This window comes from Anser cygnoides, chromosome 22 (genome assembly GCF_040182565.1).
Source record: "Anser cygnoides isolate HZ-2024a breed goose chromosome 22, Taihu_goose_T2T_genome, whole genome shotgun sequence".
In the NCBI taxonomy this organism is placed as follows: domain Eukaryota; kingdom Metazoa; phylum Chordata; class Aves; order Anseriformes; family Anatidae; genus Anser; species Anser cygnoides.
In genome coordinates this window covers 8,205,729-8,225,917 of record NC_089894.1, presented here as the reverse complement: position 1 = coordinate 8,225,917, position 20,189 = coordinate 8,205,729, and the positions used below count along the sequence as shown (strand labels likewise).

The following is a 20,189-nucleotide window of genomic DNA, read 5'->3' as shown; positions in this document are numbered from 1 at the left end:
CTTTTGCTCTCTGAGTCACGGTTTTCAGTTTTACTTCGCAACCGCAAGGACTAAAACTTCTTTTCTAAAAGCCCTGTGAAAGTCAAGGTTCGCCTGCAGCCCTGTGGCTCTTGGGCTGAGGCTTTAAATACATCCTCGTCACACAGGACGATATCGAGCTGTGTCACAGTATCTTTTTGTACCCAAACCGCTTTCAGCCCTTCTTCCACTTCCTCTCTTTGAAAGCAGCCCCATCTTTTATAAGCGTGTTTTAAATTAATCATCTCTTTTCTGGCCCCATGCCCCTGGGAGTTAGATTAAACTTGTTGTTTCTGCTTAATTTCAAGAGATGTGAACTGTGCCCCCACAAAGATGGAGCCCTGAAACGGACCGACAACGGAGGTAAGTACTTCTGCGTGGAGCCGGTATGTCTTGCAGTGCCTCTCGGCAGCTGTCCCAGGTGCAATTTTTTTTCCGAGCCTATGTCACCAGAAAGGGAAGGCTGGAGGCTCCAGAGGAATGAAAACACTCTGCCTTTTCTTACAAAACTTCACCTTCTGAAATCACCATGGCAAGAAGACCTTTCCCTGGGGGGATAACTGACCGACCTCTGGCTGGCATCGAAGCAGAGCCCCTGAAATGTGCTGTTTCTTGAGGTTAACCCTGCAGGAATTGGTGCATGATATGTCATTGTTTATGGAAAGGTGGAAGTTGCTGAGTTATTTGCCTAAGTGATGTGATCCTCAAGTTAATGGAGCCTCAGCCTTGAGTCCCTGTCCAAGAGCCGGGGACCAGGACACAGCAAAGGTGTTTCTCTCTGTGGGACTTACTTGCTCATCATTGCTGCTTGTCAGCCTCTGGTACTGTGAAGTACCGTGGAGTCTGATTTCAGTTGTCAGAGCTAGCAGCTATTGATGCTGCTGGCTGTATGGATCAAACTTGTTTTTCCTCAAAATCTTATTTTTCAGAAAGGCCTCTCTACCTACCTGCCACTTACCTTAATACACTAAGAGCTAAATTAGACAAGGAGGTCTTTATTATAATAGATCCCATATTTAGAGAAGAAGCCCTAAGTCCAGGATGTTTTGTAAAAGTGTCCATTAGGGCTGGTCATAAATACTGAGAGCCTTAGTGCGGTAGTAAAAGTACCATGTTGGGGGATTGTTTTATAACTACATAGCATCTTCTTCCAAACATGTTATTATGTGGTTTGGTCAGGTCCCTGTAGACAGGCACAAGAAGTGTTATAACCATGCCACTATACAGAATTATATAGACTGAGTACTTACAGCACTGTATGATTCCATATTCGTGGAGCTTGGTTCTGCCTGCCCAACTGAATCCATCCTAATTCTAGGTAAATCTTTCCAGTGCAGTAGGCATACCAGTATAGATTGTCCCCCAAAGGCTCCTGACCTTCAAGCTTTCTCAGTTCTGTCCTGATCAGATGGTATTTTGATTTACACGTTTGATTTGGGAAGTGTCTTGGTGGATTTAGGTTTTAATCTAACTTGGCTTGCTGAAAAAGAGCCTTCTTTAACCATTGATAACAGCCAATAAAGGGAGCTTTGTTTCCACTGGCATGGGACTACATGTTAAACTTGTCCCATCAGCGTCATTTACTGTTTGGATGCTTTTCTGGGTTTGGTTAGGTCTTCAGCTCTGGGTCTTAAGTCCTGACGGAATGTTTTTAAGGGCAGTGAGTGCTGTACCTTTCTTTTCCCAAAGAAATCTCTGCTTTCGTATTGCATCTGGAGGTGGTATCTGTCTATCTTTCTCCCACAAAGGATTTGATTCCTAACCAAGTTACAACAAGCAGTATTTCAAATCTAGCATCTAACTTAAGTTGGCTTCCTTCCTATATCCTCCTCCTCCTTTCCCTCCCATGCTTGTCTGCAGCCTTGTCTGAGTATAAGACTCCGCTGGGTTGCCCCATGTGAATCTCTGCTCTCTGGCTTGTTTGCTTCTCCAGGGTGGGCCCACGTTGTCTGTGCTCTGTACATCCCAGAGGTGCAGTTTGCCAATGTGCTCACCATGGAGCCAATTGTCCTGCAGTATGTACCCCACGACCGCTTCAACAAGGTAAGGCCTTCTCCTTCTCCTGCTGCCCCAAATGTACTTGCCCTGCCTTGCTTTTCTGAGGTCGTCTTAGTCCTCCATGTCTCCTGTCCAATTTATTTTAATTTCCAGGTACTTAGATCCCTTTAAAAATAACTAACAATGTAAATGTAAATTTTCTTGGAAATAACTTTTGATGTTCTGTTTTCCTCTCCCTTAATTTGGCAACCTGAGCAACCGCACCACTCCTTGGAGCTGCATGTTGGTTAATCAATATTTTGATCAGACCCAGTTGTTATTTGGGGGAGAAAAAGAAGATGCATAAGTTTTGTGCATGCGACTGAGAAATAACCCAGAACAGCTGTCGTAGGAGGGAGATGACTAGACACGAGTTATAAGTTCTCGAAGGCTTTGCCTCCTGGAGAAGAGTGAGAGTAAAGTAGACTACCTCTTTGAGTGACCATTTTTCCTTTTTTGCAGACCTGCTACATCTGTGAAGAGCAGGGCAGGGAGAGCAAAGCAGCCTCTGGAGCATGCATGGCCTGTAATCGGCATGGCTGCCGGCAAGCTTTCCATGTCACCTGGTGAGTTGCCCCCAGTATCACTCCAGGAACGGCCCCAGTTATTGGTTTTGCTGCTACGGTTTTGAGGCTGCACCAAACAGGTGGCATGGGGTTTTGGGCAAACCATACTGCTTTTATTTTAGGCAAGGGGTATCTCATCCTTGCTCAATTTGTGTCGGGAACTTCCCCAGGAAGGCCGAGGTTTCACCAGCAAGCCTTCCTTGGTGAGAATGAAGTCTGGGGATTTCCCTAGGACTGTGTGGAATTCGAGAAGAGATGAGTCACAATCCAGGAATGTTCCTTTTCAGCGCAGCACATACAAAAGTATCATCTAGATGATGTGATTTTAAGGGCTGATATCCTCGTGTACTCTGCAGCCTGAAAACAACACTGCCTGTCAGTAGAACGTGGGGATTCCCAGCTTTATGTTGATTCCTTGTTCATGATATGCGTTTTGTTGGAATTGTTACTGATCGCCCAGGCCTTAAGAAAGACAGAAATTGCAAAACAATTTGGCAGGAAAGTACTGACAATTTTAAAGATCTTAATATGAATTATAAATAGTCTGAACTCTTTTCATGGTCTTTGAAAGCTATTTGCCAAGCAGGACAGGAGACTTCAAGACCTTGCCTGGGTATCTTGAACTGTTTTGCTTGTTGATGGGATATGTTTTCTGTCTGTACAGTTTGCATTATCCTCCTCTTGATATCATGTATTTCAGTGCCCAGATGGCTGGCCTCTTATGTGAAGAGGAAGTCCTAGAAGTCGACAATGTCAAATATTGTGGCTACTGCAAGTACCACTTCAATAAAATGGTGAGTTTCTTCATCCCTTCAATGGATTTTATTTTAAGGCATTGTCTTCATCCTAGATTGTATCTGTGCTCTGAGCAGTAAGAAATGCCAGGAATACATAAACAAGGTCTGCAGGATGCTTCTCTTTTCAGCCATTCAGACAGAGTCACTTAGGAATAAAAATAAATTTATTTATTGCATTTTTATAGCATCTTTAGACTCATGTTCAAAACCACAGGCTTAATTCTTCCATTTGCTTTCCCTGACCCGGTTTGTATGTTTGAAGAAGTAGTCCCAAGAAGTCGAATGAATGTTTTTTCTTAGAAGAAAGATGCTAAAGCACTGCCCCTAGTGTAAGAGGCAGCTTGAGACAGGAAAATAGAGCATCCAGGGAGTTAGTGTACATCAGGCCCCCTGGGCAGGAGGGTGTAACACAGAACAGCCCAAACTTCTGCCTGAGGACAGGGGCAGTCCAGAAGAGACCGGAATCATTCACAGATGGTTTGAGGGATATTTGGGGCAAAGGATTTCCCCCTATTATTTACAGGACTGAGAGGAACCCTTTCCCTGTTCTGCATAATTAGTAGACACCTGCTCTCCCCCCTGCAGCAAAAAGGAAACTTGATCCTCTCCGTACAGGTTTATCTGTCAGTGGCTCCTTTGTTGCTGGCTTTCCCCACTTTCCTTTCTTCTTATCAGTGCTGTCACATGCAGTGACTGATGTCTTGAGCTTCCCCTCAAAGTCAAACCGGAGGACACCTTCCCTGCCCTTCAGGTACCCTCAGTATCTGATACAAGTGTAGCTCCGTATCAGATTTACTGATGTTGAGATAGATAGCAGGATTTCTGCTAGCGCCTGGAGTCTGAGGACAGAGCATCCTTCCATGCACATACACCCCCACACCCCACGCAAGACCAAAACACAGACGCTGCTGCTCAGGAGGACTGACTTGTCTACACGATATTGCTGCTGCCACTTATCTTGTTGTTTACAGAACGGTCTCTTAGCTGCTGTGCCTTTCTTCTTGGAAGTGTCAGTGTGCATGGGTCACCAAAACCCCAGGATTTTTAGGAGTTTTATAATTTGGTCCTGCATCTTGTAGACAAGCCATTTACCATAGCATTGCTCACTGTAACAGTGAAGGCCGGACTCTATAACAGTTTCTTCTCTCTCTCCCTGTCTCCCATCCCTGTCGTCCCTCTCTTCCCTTCCCCACTTACCTCAGAAGACCTCACGTCACTCTGGAGGGAGCTCCTTCATTGCTGGAAGACGGAGTCGATCCACGTCCCCTGCTCAAGAGAAGCATGTATCCCACCACGAAAGGCCAAAGAAGGTAAGATCTGCACAGAGTTGTCACTCCAGAGCTAGAGTCATGTGGGATGGAGGTGAGAGGGGGAAGAGTGTGCAGAGAGCACTGATGCCTTGCGTCTCAGGTGAGCCCTGACTCTGCAAAGAGTTTCACAGTCAGAGGTGTGAACAGTGGCTGTGTTTCTAAACACAACTCTAGAAATGTGTATGTAAATGGAGCGGCACAGCCACGGGGAATGTGGAGCCAAGTTTTTGTGTTCAGATTATGCCAGAGGGGTCTTGGCAGAACACACTTATGAAATGTGCGACTTTCACATTTCTAACTCCTGGCAGGTCCGCTTTGAGGATGACATTGTGCTACGGTTTCCAGCTACTGAGTTGATCTGTGTGGAAGTACTTTGGGCTGTGGTTTTAAACGCAGCAGCTCAGGAACATAAACGCGAGGTCATTGTCCTCAGATCCCAGAGTCCAAGCTTTAGAGGACTGATTAGCAATCTGCATTGTGGCCAGCAGGTTACGTGTAGGCAACAACAGTAGCTAGTATAGCTTAGGTAGTACATTGTTAGTCAGATTGGCCACCTGCTTCAAATCTACTTGTGAAAACAATTTTTTTTTGCTGAACAAGTATTTAGAAGAGCACTGAATGCCAGATCTGACAGGTACAACAGTTATTTGTTTAACTGTGCAGGTTAAGGCATACTCATCACAGCTGCTGCAGTGTTACAGGACATGTTAACAGCACACCAAGGTTCATAATTAACCAGCTGACTCACGTGATGAAGGCTCATATTTCAAGGAAAAACAGCAGTGAATGTGTAAGACAGAATCCCACCAGACTTTGGGGTTCTGACAGGGGTGCAGGTTCTGGTGTGGAAGGGTCTATACCGAAATAAATGAGGAGACCAGAGGCTTGTGAACTGTTTATTATTTTAAAAAATAAATAGCTCTGATAGGTGGGACACATGCTTTATGGAGTGTTTAGGTTCTAATGCAAGTGGCAGCAAAGTAAGAAATCTTCCTCGTCCGTTGATGGGTACAGCTTTTATACCAAGAATCCTCAAAGTAGTACCGCCGTCCTCCTTTGCACCCCATCTGTCCAAAACAGTGCTGTAGGCTCTGGAGCACAAATAACTTAATGCAGGAATACTTTCAGGATGGTCAGATAGTTTTTAATACTTTATGGGCCAGATCCTGTTTTTTGCTAGGAGAAATCCAGAATTACTCCATCAAGAAACCTCTAGGTTTAATCCACTGTGGTCAAAAGCCAAATTTACCCTGTTGCATAACCCAGTTGGTGCTTCCCGTGTGAATTTTTTAAGTCTTGCTTTAGGTGTCTGGCCGTCTACTTGTTTGTTTGTTTGTTTGTTTGTTTCTGTCTTGTTGCAGTAGATGTCCTCACAATCAATACATCATTACGAATAGTAATAATAGTGACCCACATCCAGGAACAGCCCAGTGACATGCTGGTGGGTTTTGTGGCTGAAGGCTGATGGATCCCAGCCCAGTTTCCCAGGGACAAGGGCATCCAGGCTTTCAAAAGCAGCGTGGCCATCAGTTAATACCTGCTGGCACCCTTCTGGCAGGCCCAGCTGAGAGCCCATAAACCGTGTGGGCAGGAAAGCCAGCTCCCTCTTTATTTGCAGAGGTTATCCCGCAATACCCGGGTCGAAGCGCTGCCCACCTTGCCCACTCGGTGTCTGGGGAGCCTGCCCAAGCCCTACCCGATAGGTGGCAAACAGGCAACCCTCCCCTTCCCAGGCTGCACGTCCAAAGCCGTGCCTACCCCGCTGTGACACCAAGGCAGTAAATTTCCAACTGCCGGCGAGGCTGAAAAACGTATTTGGAGTATTTACTCCCCTTGTGTGCTCAGCTGCTGCGAGGCGAGGAGGAGGGAGAAAGAGCATCTGTGCCGCGGGCCGGGAGCAGCGCTTGGCACAAGGTTGGCGCTGCGCTGGAACGCGTTATTTTTAGCAGGCGGAGGGGGCGGCGAGAGGGCAGGATCGGGGTGATTGGCGGCGGATTTGAGAGCTCAGCTGTAATTATAACGGGCAGACGGTGCGGGTCCAAGGCTGGGGGCTGGAAGCGGGTTTCTATATTTGCGCAGCTTCTGGTGGCAGGGTGGGAGCGCGGTCCCGTGGCCGGCAGGTAGGGCAGGGGAGCGCCGCTTCCCGGCTCTGGCTGGAAAGCAGGTCAGCGCCAGGGGGAGAGCGAAAACAGGAGGACTGCGGGTTTATGTATAGGCTTCTCAGTGGCGCTTGCCACTATTGTTACCCTCTGGGTTCCTCACAAACGTGCAGAGACTCCGTCTCGCTGCTGCCTCGCTGCTCTCCCCTCCTGGCTGCTCGTTGCGCTTTGAGCAGCGGGTCCGGCGGGGGCCCTGTCAGGGCTGGGGTCGCTTGGCACAGCCACAGCCGAGTGCAAGATCTTCTCCTTCCTCTTACAGAGGGGGAGTCGGCCCGGAGAGGGGCACGAGGTGTGCAAAGGAGCTGCGTGGGCAGGGTGAGGAAGGCTGCCGGAGGTGCTGGGCTGTTTGCAGGTCCGGGGGGGGGGTGCTGGGGTGCAGGAGGGACGTGTGCGAGGCCGTGTGAGCACGCAGACTTTAAAGGGGTGCCCGAGAAGGGGGTTGGACTTCCCAGAGGGTTTCGCAGTACGTGACCGGCAGTGCGCGATCGACTTGCACGTGTTTCAGGGGAACTGGGCGCGCCGCTGCGCTGACCAGAAGCGGAGCGGTTTTGTCTTGAGCCCGTCCAGCTGCACGGCCGGCCGGTCCCATCCTGCAGAGCCGCAGGCGGTGCTAGGGAGCTGAGCACTCGCCGGCAGAGCAAAGCGAGTCCCCGGGCTGCAGGTGCTCCCGGCTCCCCCTGCACGAGGAGCTCAGCGCCCGACAGCTCCCTTCCAGCGCGGGGCTCTGGCTGTTTTCTTAGGCTTGGCGGAGGAAACCTGACCAAGTGAGGGGCGCCGGATTTAACCCGCTGGCTTCAATGGAGCAGGAAGACAGCAAAGACTCAGGATTTGGACTCCTAAGCCCTTCTGTAAAGCAGCTTGGCATTTGTGAGGAGTCTTGTTCTCTGCGGGACAAGGGACAATTGTGATGTGGGACTGCAACCAGCATCAGGATCCCCCCGCCCCTCGCAGGCACAAATGATACCAGTCCAAGCATTTCCTTCTGTGCTGTCGTGAAAATGGGAAAGCTCCAGGCTTTGGGTTTTCCTCGGAACATACCAGGCCTTAGAGAAACCAAACCCATTTATTTCTTTGGGCTTGGTATTGCAATGTGTGCGCTGTACTCTGTGGGAGCCTTCGCAGGGTTTGTTTAAAAAAAGAAAGAAGAAAGAAAGAAAGAAAACAATAGCTAAATACCAAGAAAACGCTGGGTGACGCACAGGGGTTGAATGAAGTACAGATGTTCTGTCACCTATATTGTCTGCTGGAAATGCACAGAAAAAAATCACCACGCTCCGTGGAATGAAGTCTGTCCCACCAGCAGCGGGTGAGCACAGACTCCGAAGCCCTGCGACATCCTGAGGCACAAACCCCACGAGGAGAGGCCTCATCCAGCGTTGTTCTTAGAGAGCGCGTGGAACCCACGAGCAAAATCAGGGGACTTTTTAATTTTGGATAGGGGACGGAGGAGCGGTCCCTGTCCCGGAACACACCTTGAGCTCCTGAACTGCCTCCCTAGCTGCAGGGGGGACTTTATGGGGACACCAGGCCTGTGGCTGGCCTGCCCCCTTCTCCCTGCAGCCCCCAGTCCCTTGGTGGCTGAGCAGATGCATGGCAGAGCCCCCTTCCCCACTGCCTGCCTGTCTGTCTGTCTGTCTAGCCCGGGTGCCAGCAGAGGAAATGAGCCACACTGAAATTCAGCACACTGGAGAAGTTGTACTGGGCTGAAACCTAAACCCGCTGGGTTCTGTGAGGGGCTTTGTGCTTGCCTCCGAGCTGGTGGTGCAGGTCTGCCTCTCGGAGCTTTGTTTCCACGCAGGCACCGAGGAGCCAAGCGGACGTTTTTTTCCGATCGGGATGCAGATGGCTGCTTGCGAGACCAGCACAGCTTTTTGGGGAGGGAGTACTGAACCGAGATCTGCTCTAATCGGTCAGATCTAGCCACAGTAGCCTTGCTTTGTAGCATCCTTGCCTGGCTTGCTGGGGCCTCTTGTCGTGCAGGTGCTTAGCCAGCCCCAGCCAGTCCTTCAGTTAGCCGGGGTGCAGTGATAAGTTATCACGGCGCAAAGCCCAGCGAGGGCTGGCCACGCGTCCTTGTGTAAAAACTCATCCCCTCGGGGCGGCTCAAAGCAAACCTGCAAAATCCTGAGTGTGAGCGAGGCTGCAGGCAGGGGTTTGGTGCCCCTCTGCCCGGTGCTGCCTTCCTCCTCGCTGCGGCTGCCATGGCTGCAGCCCAGAGCCAGGCCGCCGCCTCCTCCTCCTCCTCCTCCTTCTCCTCCTTCTCCGGGCAGGGAGTGCAGAGAGCCTGGGAAAGAGGGAGGGAGCAGCAGAGCCCGCTTGGCTCTTCCCAGCTCCTGGCTCTGCCCTCCCTCCTTCCCCTGCCCAATCTACTTTTAATGATCCAACTGCTGGTGTCCAGCAGCTTAGAAGAGGGGGGCTCAGGGAAGGGGAGACGGCGGTGGGGGGAGCAAGAGGAGCTGTGCACAACCCTTTTTGGCAGCCGGAGATCCTGTTTCATTCCTCCTGCGCTGGGGAGCTCGAAGGGAGATTGTGGCGCTGGCACGCCCCCGATGCGGCCACGCTCCCCCCGCCGCAGGCCTGGCCTGCTCCGTGCCCACATGCCAAGCCCCAGCTGCTCAGCCCTGCATGGAGAGCGTTTGTTTTCCATCAAGTTTGTTGCTGGGGGCAGGTTCATGTTCCCTGCAGACCGCAGCTCGCCCAGCCGGCCCGCCTGCTGCAGGGAGCGCCGAGCGGCTGCAAGGTAGGGCTCGGCTTTTGCCTGCAAAGATGGGACGGGGGCGGCGAAAGGTTTCCTGTGCCCAGTGCGTCCTCCCTGCTTCCTCCTCCTCCCCTGAGTCCTGCTTCGGCTTGCTTCCAGGCAAAGTTCTGGGCCCAGAAAAGCCAGGTGGGGAGGGTCACTTGACATGCAGGGGCCGGTGCTGCTTCCCTCCTCTCCTCCCGCCCTCCCCTCTCCGTTTGCACCCTGCGGCTCGTGCAGGAAGCATTTGAAGCCTTCCAGTTCCTGGAGAGAACCCACACGTTTAAAAAGCCGCTGGTGCGAGCCGGGGAACGCCCCGGGTTGTCTTAGAGCGTGTCAACACGGGCAGGAGAGCCAGGAGGGACTGAGCCCCAGGACCGACCCAGGGCTTCGGTCCCTGCGGGCAGCTGGCATCGCCTTCCCACCTGCACCTTGGTCTGGGGGCAGCCCGGCCCCTGTGCAGAACCTCCAGCGGGTAAAGCACTAATTGTCCTGCCCCTATGGCCCAGGGCATTAATTGTCCTGCCCCTATGGCCCAGGGCATTAATTGTCCTGCCCGCTTAGCCCAGGGCACTGCACTTCTCCAGTGATACTGAAGAAGATGTCAAATCCTGTTGCCCGAGGTCCCAAAAGTGTTAGAGAGTAACTGGAGCTGGCAGAAGGGTCCTGCCGGGTGCGCAGAGGCAGCGAGCACCCGGCCTCTGCAAAGCTTGGGGGCTGCGGACTGCGAGCTCCCGGGCTCCAGGCCCTGTGGGTTTCTGCAGGAGCTGCACGGGGCCCGCACGAGGAGGTGCTGCGGGGTGAGGAGAGGTGCGGGGTAGGCACGGCAGAGGAGCAAGGTGCGCGGCGGGCACGGCCGGGGGGGCTGCGTGCGGCGGCGCGGAGCCAGGGGCGCAGGTCGGCTCCCCGGCAGGCTGCGGCGGTTCTGGGAGCAGCGCAGCCCTTTGAGCAGAGCACGAAAGCCGGGCTCTGCGGGACAGATTTCCTGCATAGTTCAAAGTGCAGTTGCTCAGCACATGGAGCCAGGGCAAGATCTTCAAAAGAGCTCAGTACCCAGCGTTCTGGAAAACCTGATCGTTTATCCGAGCATCTGAATGGGAGCGGAGGGTTCCAGAAATCTGGTCCCTATTGTGCAGGCTGGCTTCTTGCTGAATACGTACATATGTCCGCACTCCTACATACAGCCAGGGGACTGCTCAGTTAGCGGGTGTAGGCTCTGCACTGCCGACAGCGAGGAGAGCTTTTTCAGACAGCAGGCGGCCAGGATTTTGAAGCTGGAGGATGTGAGTTCGGCTGCTGCCATCACAGTGAAGCCGGGGGAGGTTTTATGGTTCGCGGTGGTGGCAGCCAGGACGTTCCTGCCTTTCCCCGCCCGTGTGTGTGTAGGTGTGGAGGTTCCTTGTCATTAGCCAGAGTGGCTTGGCTCTCTTTTGTCTCCTCTTGGCTTTGATATGTGAAGTTAAACGATTCCAGGGCTGTCCCGTTAGCGTTTGCAGCATCATGTTTTAGTCCCGCCTGTCGCACCTTTATGATCGAAATGCGTTTGGGGCTCAGAAGACGAGAATGAGCTCAGTGGCATTCAGGGGGTTGAAGGACCCGAGTTTGTGCAGTTATTTGGCAAAACGTATTGCGGTGAGGATCTGGCTCCTGCTTCCATTTCTCTCTTCTGTGCATGGCTCTGGCAGCACGTGCAAGTGGGTGACCGCGCGTCCCATGGGGCGGGTGCCTGCCTTCTCTGCCTGAATTTTTGGATGGCTCTCGGTGAAATCGTTGCAAGTTCTCTCATCCCATGTGCCCTGCTTTCTCCTTTTGTGAAACGAGATGCGGATATGAAGAAGCTCTCCTGAGCTCGTCGAAATTCTCTGCTGCGTGCTACCAAGTGAGTGCAAATTGTTCCTGCTGGTGGATAACGAACAACCGGTCCCAGCCCTGCCACTGAGAGGCACGTAGCCTGCGACAGGCGTAACTCTGCGCCACAGCTTCCCCATCTCCCTGTCCTAGATAGCCCACGAGACTTGGGAAGTATTTATAGCATGAGAAGCCCCAAGTATTTAAAACATCGTGAGATTTAGTCAAGATTTCATTTAAATTTGTGTTTTGGCACTTAGCTTGTAGAAATCACATTCTCAAGCTTTTCTTATTCACTGCCAAAGCTGTAAATGTGTGCTGAAGAAAGGGGAAAAAAGAGAACAGAGATCCTTGTACAGTGCTGTAGCTCCAGGAACTGAGGCTTTAACAGATACGACGAACACCAGGAGTCCGGTGATAAAATGACGGCTACCGGCAGCGTTGCTAGTGCTCGGTCGGGCACTCAGCAAGAGCAGCGAGGCTTTAGCTGGATTTGCCTCCCTCTTCCGCCAGCTCATCCCAGAGAAAGCTGCTGTGGCCTCGTGGCGGATTTACGCCGGCAGGGTCGCTGGTGGCTGCAGGCGGGCCTCCTGTTCAAGGGCACTGAGAACTCGGCCAAGCCCGCGCTGGAAGGTGCCGCTTTCTGGAGTGCTTTTGCTTCACCTCTGCATGACTTCGCGCCCACCTGCTCTAGCCTTTTTCTCCTGATCCTTTTTTTTTTCTCCTGCTCTTTTTTTTTTCATTTAGCTTATTGTTTGTAAGCTATTTATTCCACTAGCTTCTCTCTCAAAAAACAAAACAAACAAAAAAAAAAAAACGCACAGTGGAGCTCATCCATTACTGCAGTTGCATCTTCCCTCCGACCATCCCATCTCTGGCGTGTGCTGACAGCCGTAGCCTCGGGGCTTTGCCTGCACGAGGAAGCAGTCAGCATCCTCCTGCAGAGTCGATGCACTCCCGTGTGACTGCCCTGCTCTGAACACACCTTTGGTGGACAGCGAGGGCTTCAGCTTCTAGGTTAAAGCACCCTCGTGAGGGAGTAGCACCAGAACAGGCATTTTTTTCCCCAAAAAAACCAAGAGGATGGATTTTTCTAAGCCGTACATCCCATCCAGGTGTTTGCCTGACAGCAGATCTCTTGATCCGCAGACCAGTGACCGCGCCGGCAAGGCTGGAACTGAGCACAAAAGTTTCCGCAGCTTCAGCCAAGCAGGCCGTGCCTTTAGCTGACAGCGGTAGCACAGAAAAGCTCCTGGTGTCGGCCAGGTTTGTCCCTACAGGAGCATGCGGCTGAGGAAGACCGTGAGGAAGCAGGAACGTGTGATGGAGCACGCTGTCCTGTCCTGCCATCCTGTCTGCCAGCCGGCTTGGCCATCCGCAGCCCCCACTGACTTCAGGGGGAGCCATGGCCTGTCACAGGCTTACGTTTTCAGTCCGTTCCCTGAAAACATCTTGGTTTTAGCATAAACACACAGATAGCGGGACACAAGAATAGCCCCTTCGGTTACAGTCCGTTCCCCGGGAGACTGTAACAGCAGGGTGGGCAGCACTCCGTGTTTCTCAGGCCACAATTTTTCCTTGGTTTGCAATTTGAAGAATCCCATCTTTCGGGGGTTTTAGTGAGAGAAAAAACAGGATGAAGAAATCAATCTAACTAGCCTGGCTCCAGTTAGCAGAGATGGACCCAGCCCAGCTGTTCTCTGCTGGGAGAGGAGGTGGGGAGGATCTCTGGGTTAGATTCAGGCGTAGTTTCTGAGATCTCCACTGACTGATCTCTCTACCTGTGCACGTGCAACACGTGCTGAAGTCAGGATCCTTCCGTTGGCTGTACAGGGTGTATCTGAGAAACCTTTGAAGAAGGGGGAGAGCGAGGATAAGGGGGCACAGAGCCCCTTTGGGGAAATAGCAAGAGGAAAGCTCAGGTTTCTTGAAATCAGCCAGAGCTTGTTAAATCCTTCCCTATCATCTTACCATAAACTGATTCAGGGGCTTCTGTTGATATTCTGCGCTCCAGATGTTGGCTGCAGCTGGGGCAGAGATAGTGGGACGCTCCCAGCCAGAAGCTGGGGCGTGGGGGAAGGGATACTGGGCTCTTGTGGATGGGTGGAGAAGGGAAGAGGAATATGAATGTATGGTTGTAAATCCACCCCTACACACCCTCCTTTCTTTTCCCTTACAACTGCTATTCTCAGCAGAGGAAAAGAGCCTTCCAGTATTCTCTGATTTCTTTTGCAGAGTCGTAAGGACAAGGAAAGACCTAAACAGAAGCACAAAAAACGTCCGGAGTCTCCCACCAGCCTTACGCCAGCCTCAGTGCCCGTCGCTGCAGAAAAGGTACCAAACCCGCAGGATGCGAGCGTGTGAACGCGGGGTGGGGAGAGAGGGTAGGAGGAAGCCACCAAGGCTGGCTCTCCGAGGAAGTGGGAAGGATGGTGCAGAAGAGGAGAGAAAGAGCTTTTGTCCACTTATTTCGATTCCCGATTCGTCACGTTCTCACTCTCTCTGCCTGACTCCCCACCTCAACGCCCGCCTTGGGAATTTAACGCGGCAGCTGTCTTGATTTCTGTCAGCACTGACGACACAATCACGGAGCTGAACTCCCAAGTGACTGAGCTGTAAGTGCCAGCCTGTTCTGCAGCAGATGTTCAGATTTAAAGCTCTCGCAGAATAGATAAATAGCCGTGCTTTGGCCTTTTCTACTGCCACATAGTAAACAGCTCAGGCAGGTAGGTAAGCAAGGCAAGCTTGTGGGAGGTGGTGTTGTCCTTTATTAGACAAACTGATAGAGCTAGGGGGAAAACCAGACAATCTTACACGCGCATGAAGATCTTCAAAGTGCATAGTAGGGGTCGCTTTACTGTGTGAGACAACAGGAGGCTGGGTCCCGTTTAGTTCCTCCATTTCGGGAAAATTAAGGCAGACAGGCACAGTGTGGTGGAGCTGTTTTGCTCCTGAGGTAAGAAGAAGGAAGGTTTGTCTGCCCAGAGTCTGCTCAGTGCCCGGGGCTGGTGGGGCAGAGTCAGGATGTCAGTGGGTTTCTGCTCTTCACTGCTGGAGCTGTGCTGCCGACGTCGGCTCTGGCACCTGGCTGTAAATCAGGACAGCCCTGAGCTTTCTGTAATTCGTGCCAGATCCAAACTCCAGTAAAGCAGAATAGACACAGTGGAACTTGCCTCAAGCTTGCATGCAACAAGGTGAAGGCCAAGATTGCAGTTTTTCAGTGTCAGGGAACAAGCGAGGTTACTCCAGCGCGTGGACCTTTGGAGTTGTGCCCTCCTCGCTGTAGTGGGAAAAGAAATTAATGCAGCTCCTCAGCAGGGCTGTTCTGGTGTAAGTGAGCCTATGATTAGGGCCAAGCTCCTGCTAGAATAAATAGATAACATGTCCCTGGAATGTCCTTTTGGGCACAGAAATGCTACTTGGAAAGGCTCGTGTGCCCGATACGTGGCAGGGCTGCCTTGTGAAACTGAAAATTCACAGGCTAGCAGTGTCTGCAAGTGTGAGAAGTGCTGCAGGGACGGTCTGGAAGAAGGAAAGCTCCTGCTGATCCGCATGGGGTTGTTCTGGGTTAGGACTGGAGTGGTTTTTCTATCTTCTGTGTGAGGCCAAGCGTGGAAGCAGGGAGGAGATGCAGGTGAGAGCTGAAATGGCGAAGGCGGCCCTAGGCTGGGAGAAGCAGAAAGCTGCAGCGGGACAGAACGGAGGACTAGCTTCGAGCTGCAACCACCCCTGACGTACCTGTACCTGTGTCGAGGCAGCTCAGCTCTGGCTTTTGGGAACAGCAGATTGACCCAGTGAACAGAGCTGTCGGGAGCTGATGGCCTACGAAGATTATTTTCAAACTAAACTGAAATCCAAACCCTGACTCTTGGCCAGCTAGAGTGGTTGTTAGGCACTTACCCACTGTCTCCTCCAAAGCCCTGCCAGACCTTTATAAATGAGGAGGGAAGGGTGCAATTCAGTTTTACAGGCAGCTTTCAACTCTTTGTAAGCTAAAATTCAGGAGATCCTAATTACTGTAGCTGTGCTGGAGTGACAGGGTTTTAGTGTTTCCCTAGGGAGTTATTATTAATCCTCATAACAAAGAATGCATTTCCCTTGCATTTTTGTGCATAGTTTCTCAAAGCATTGTTCGAGCTCTCTGTTACCAAAAAGCACCCTGCACAAACCCCTCGGGGTGGTTGTGTGAGGCTTTCTGGATGCTTGCACCAGCGCAGCATTGCAGTGGTTAGACTAACGTAAAGCTCTGAGAATACATTAGTGTGTTAATGTACTATGTCCAGACAGTTTCCTCTTTGAAGCCCAAGCCATCTTTGTCCTTTCTGGGTTGTAGCTTAGCGCTGCTCGTCCCAGCAGAGTGTGCTGGGGGGCGGGTAGGGTACACGCGGCAAAACCAAAGCTGACACTGGTGGTGTGGCTGTGCCGAACAGCACTGCTAGTCCCTCTTGTGCCATCGTATCCCACTTCCTCACTCCCTCAGGCAACGCCGCCTCTGGGTTCCCATTTTTCTTTAACTTTGCAATCCAGATTTACTTTTCAATTCCAATTTTCACCTGCCATGGCGTCCACCCTGTGCTCCCCTCTTGAACCGTTTAGTGATGAAGAAGATCCTTTGATGTGGTTTCCTCTTGAAATCAGTTGTGCTAGGCTTCTGATTTCTGCCAGAGTTTTGAGTGTCTCACTGAAGTGCTTCCCTGCGTCTTCTAGGAACCTAAATGCCATTAATATCTGACACCTGGGCCTGACCAGGCTTCCGTGCCCCATCCGTGCAGTGACGAGCTCTCACTGCCTCACTCTGGTTTTGGGGATGAACACACTGAAAACACAGCGGTGGCCTCAGCTCTCATCTACACCGGAAAGTGAAACTAGGGTGTGAATTCACAGCACATAAATGACTTTTCGTAAGACCTCTTCTGAGCTCTCCTCCTGCCTCTGAAAAGTGTCCTCAGGCGACGCCATTGCCGTTGCTCTCAAAGAGGAGCAGATCTTGCTCGTGGGGCACAGGAGCATCCCTGCAAGAGAGCAGATGGACTGAAAATCCCCCAGAGGTGCTCCTGGGCTAGGGCTTTTGGACGGATGAGGGGGGTTTGCAGAGAGTAGGTTTGTGCTGGATGTAGACTCTCGTTTGTTGTCGTGCTGGCTGCCTGCAGCTCCTGCAGACTTTTTGGGGAGTGGGAGGGAAGCAGAAAGCATCCCCTCTGTGTAATGGTGTCTGGCTGTAATAGCTCCTAGCTATTTCATGTGGTCCATCCAAAAACCCCGAAGTGCTGCCAACTGGTAATGCTTTTTGAAAAGCCTCTTGGAAAGATGGCATTCATGGGGAAGGCCTGGGGCAGAGCAGGGTTTCTTGCCAGGGGAAGAGCAATGAGGCTCACCAGCAAGCCTTGGCAGCCAGGGCTGCCCCGGCTCTGCAGTCGCACGCTGCCAGGCGCGTTCTGCAGGCGGTTCCTGTGCTCGGGGTCTGTGCTTGGGGTCTGTGCTCAGGGTTTGTGCTCGGGGTCTGTCCTCGGAGCTGGAGCTCGCCGCTGGCCGTCCGTGTTAGCGAGCACACCGAGCGGCACGCACCGAGCCTCCCCTCTCCCCCCGCGACGCCGCCGGGGAGCCGTCCTGCCGCTCTCCGTTGCGCTCGCAGTAAATCTGCGGGATCGCAAGCCACCCCAGCTGCCTCCTTCTGCCAGCTGTAGACATCACGATCACTTGTTGACACACACTCGCACATGCTACGTGTTTTGGGCCGCAACATCTGGCTCGCTCTGGGTTTTGTAATTGAAGCCGCGGATGCCAAGGGCTCCCCGCACCCACCCCCCATCAGGTGCTGGGAGAGGGAGCGCAGCGGGGCCAAGGGCTGCGGCTGCAGCCGCCACCGGAGGCGGGGAGGCTTTCCAGGTTTCCCACTGTTATTTGAGCTCTCGGCGTCTACTGGCAGGCCTGGGGCTGACAGATCCCGGGAACCTCTGCACCGCGCTTTGCTCGGGCAAATCCAGTAGCGGTGATGGGGTAGGGGCTTGGGGGGGGGAGGCCGCCGCTTCCCCCTGCTATCAGAGCGTGTCTCAGCATGGACATTCGCAGCAAGCATCCCTGAGCCTTCTAGCATCCCTTGTCCTGACATGAGTGTGAATTTACCAGGGACATCAGGGAGTTAAAGATGCGGTCTCCAGCCCATCTGTGCCTCCGGTCCCTACCTATAAAGACCAGCGGCAGCACAGCGCTGCCTGATCTCGCTGCTGACATGGTCAGGCTTGCCAGTGGCTTGGATACAGACGCCGTAGCTCGTACGAGCGCTTTGCCTGAAGATCCTTGCAGACTCATTTGACCTCTACCGAGCGATCTGGCCGGGGAAGGCAGCTGATGCTTACGGTCTGGTCTGCCTGGGTGGCTGCTTCAGCACATCGCTCTGTGCCGCGTGGGCTGGAGGAGCTCCTGCTCTCGTCGCATTGTTCCTTGTTCGCGTCCTCCCTGCTTCCCCTCGCCAGTAGTTTAATCCAGGGCAAAGCAGCTCTGTGTTTTCGAGGCTGCACCGGCCTCCCCCACCCCTTCTGCATTTCGTCAGTGGTTCCCTCTAGGAGCTCGCCCCGCCAATCAGGAGGCAAAGAGATGCTCTTCTGATTTCCCATAAATAAATTAATGAATGAAGAGCTTGGGTGCCGCACAGTGTCACAGAGAGGCCGGGAAACAGGTACGGCCCCTCGGGGGACAGCGAGTGCCGGGGGGAGGAGGTGCGTGCATGCCTGTGCTCGGGTGCCCGCGCGACTTTGGCTTCACTTCTCCCGGCTCAGGGGTGAAGGCAGGAGTTTCCCCGCCAGCCTCTCACCTCCAGCTGGGGCAGCAGGCTCGTTCCGATGACGTTTTTTACTCGGCTGCTTAAAACAGAGCTTCAAAATGCAACCGCTGCCTCATTTTGAAAGGGAGCTCTCGCTTCCTCAGTGCTTCCCTGTTTTTTTTTCTCTGCAGCCCGCACTCCCCCATGCACACCTGTTTGCAAAACACACAGAACGTCGGCGTTTCTGCACATGCACACATACGTACAGTTTTCCGGGCTGGAGAAAAGCCAAAGGTCTGGACCTTCAGACCTCTGTGTATGTCCAACGTAAGCAGCCAGCACGCAGGTTTCTCCGGCCCTGCCTCCTCTAGGCAGCAGCCCTGAGCTGGAGAATCTGCTTCCTTAGGGAGCTGACGGGATTGCAGCCCTCGTTACTATTATTAATATTGGCATTAAGGTAGCGGGCCCCTCCCCTTCAAATCACGGCCGTGTTGTGCTTGGCAGTTCTCGTGTGTCTCCTGGAAGGCTGCAGTGCCACACAGAGCTTGCAGGCTCCACGGAGCAAAGGGGGGAAGAACCAGAGGCACAGGGAGGGGAAGTGATTTAGGGCGGTTTCGGTTTCCCTCCCTTTGCTCCCCAGCCGCAGTGCCTGGGCCCTCGCCCCACGTGCAAGCTCCCTGGGACGGCTGCTGGAGAAGGGCTCTCCGCGGTGCAGAGGGCTCGCGGTAGCTCCGTACGGTTCTGTCTGCTGTGACCTCTTTGGCAAACGTTATCTAAGATGGCATTTGGCAGTAGGTAGTAAAATCCTGCCCCCAAATCTCTGGGAGATTGGGGGGGAGGTCCGTGAGGTCAGATCAGCCCTGCAGGTGAGTGTCCGGCCATCCACCGCCAGCTCAGCCTCTCTCCCCCCTCTTTTTTTTTTTTTTTTTGCCTTTAATTTTGCAATTAAGATTTATTTCCCAGCTCAGGTTTCCCCCTTCCACCCTGCACTAATTCATTACTTGCCCTGCACTCCCTCCCTGACACTCCAGATTTAGAACATGTCTCCTCACGTGGTTTCCCCCTGCCCTCCCGTGGCCTCGTGCACCTTGTGGGGAGCTCCAGAGAGAGAAATTTATGGAGGGAAAATTTGGGGCTTTGCATATCTGCCGGGACGTGAGCCATCTCGTTCCTGTGACTTTGTGAACAGTCTCAGGACTTCCCGTAGCCCCCAGGCACCGCTCTCCTTTCCCCCTCCAGGCAGATGTGGAAAGTCGGAAAGATTTTCACGCTCCCTCTGAGCTCATAAATCAAGAAAGCTTAATCTCCTACATCCAGGAGTCTGTGATGAGAAAATACAGATTCCCCCTTCTCCCCCCCCTAATTTCCACCACTCCCTTCCTCCTGTCTTTCATATTCCCGGCACATCTGGTGTGTGTTAGGCTGCCAGCTGTTGCATTGTGCGGAGTGATTAAACCATGTGGGAGGAACGGGGGAAGATTTTTATCTGGGCATTCATGAGTCTGCATTACAAGCCCTTTTTTCTTTAGCTCTCCCTAAGAAGAGGTCATCTGGAGTCAGGGGTAGTGGAATTTAAGAACGGTTTTGTGCTTCTCCGTGTCTCCCTTGTATCTGCTCTCAGTGAGAAGTGAAAGATGTTGGCGTTTACGTACAGGTGTTGTGTTCTGGGCTGCGGCCATCGCATTGGAACCACGTCTATGATATCGATTTGGTTGCAGCAATACCTTGCAGGAAGCGGTCTTTGAACGCTGCGTGTTTGGCTTTGAAGTGACTTGAAGGTGAAGGTTCCACATCCTAGCGTGGGTGCCCCGAGGAATCTGGTTTTCAGTTCGTCCCACCCTGCTGAACTCCCACACTTCTCTCTCTCAGCCCAAGCTCCTGGATTTCCTAGCATCTGCCCGGCCTCTTCATCCCCCTTGCTTCCCTGTCTCCCGGAGGCTTACGTGGGGCTTGGGTA

The 20,189-nt window shown here is 52.7% G+C and overlaps 1 protein-coding gene across 4 annotated transcripts in view; it reads left to right on the top strand.

Moving 5' to 3' along the window:
• Positions 1-20,189, top strand: part of MLLT6 (MLLT6, PHD finger containing) — a 45,298-nt gene that overhangs the window by 8,579 nt on the left and 16,530 nt on the right. For 3 of the 4 annotated variants that reach the window (XM_066981420.1, XM_048050829.2, XM_066981423.1), the window contains 6 exons: positions 327-381; positions 1,952-2,061; positions 2,518-2,621; positions 3,322-3,415; positions 4,621-4,728; positions 13,708-13,806. In XM_066981420.1, the coding sequence (XP_066837521.1) occupies positions 327-381; positions 1,952-2,061; positions 2,518-2,621; positions 3,322-3,415; positions 4,621-4,728; positions 13,708-13,806 (570 nt within the window). The remainder of the gene's footprint in view (positions 1-326; positions 382-1,951; positions 2,062-2,517; positions 2,622-3,321; positions 3,416-4,620; positions 4,729-13,707; positions 13,807-20,189) is intronic. The other variant, XM_066981421.1, reaches the window with a different exon arrangement.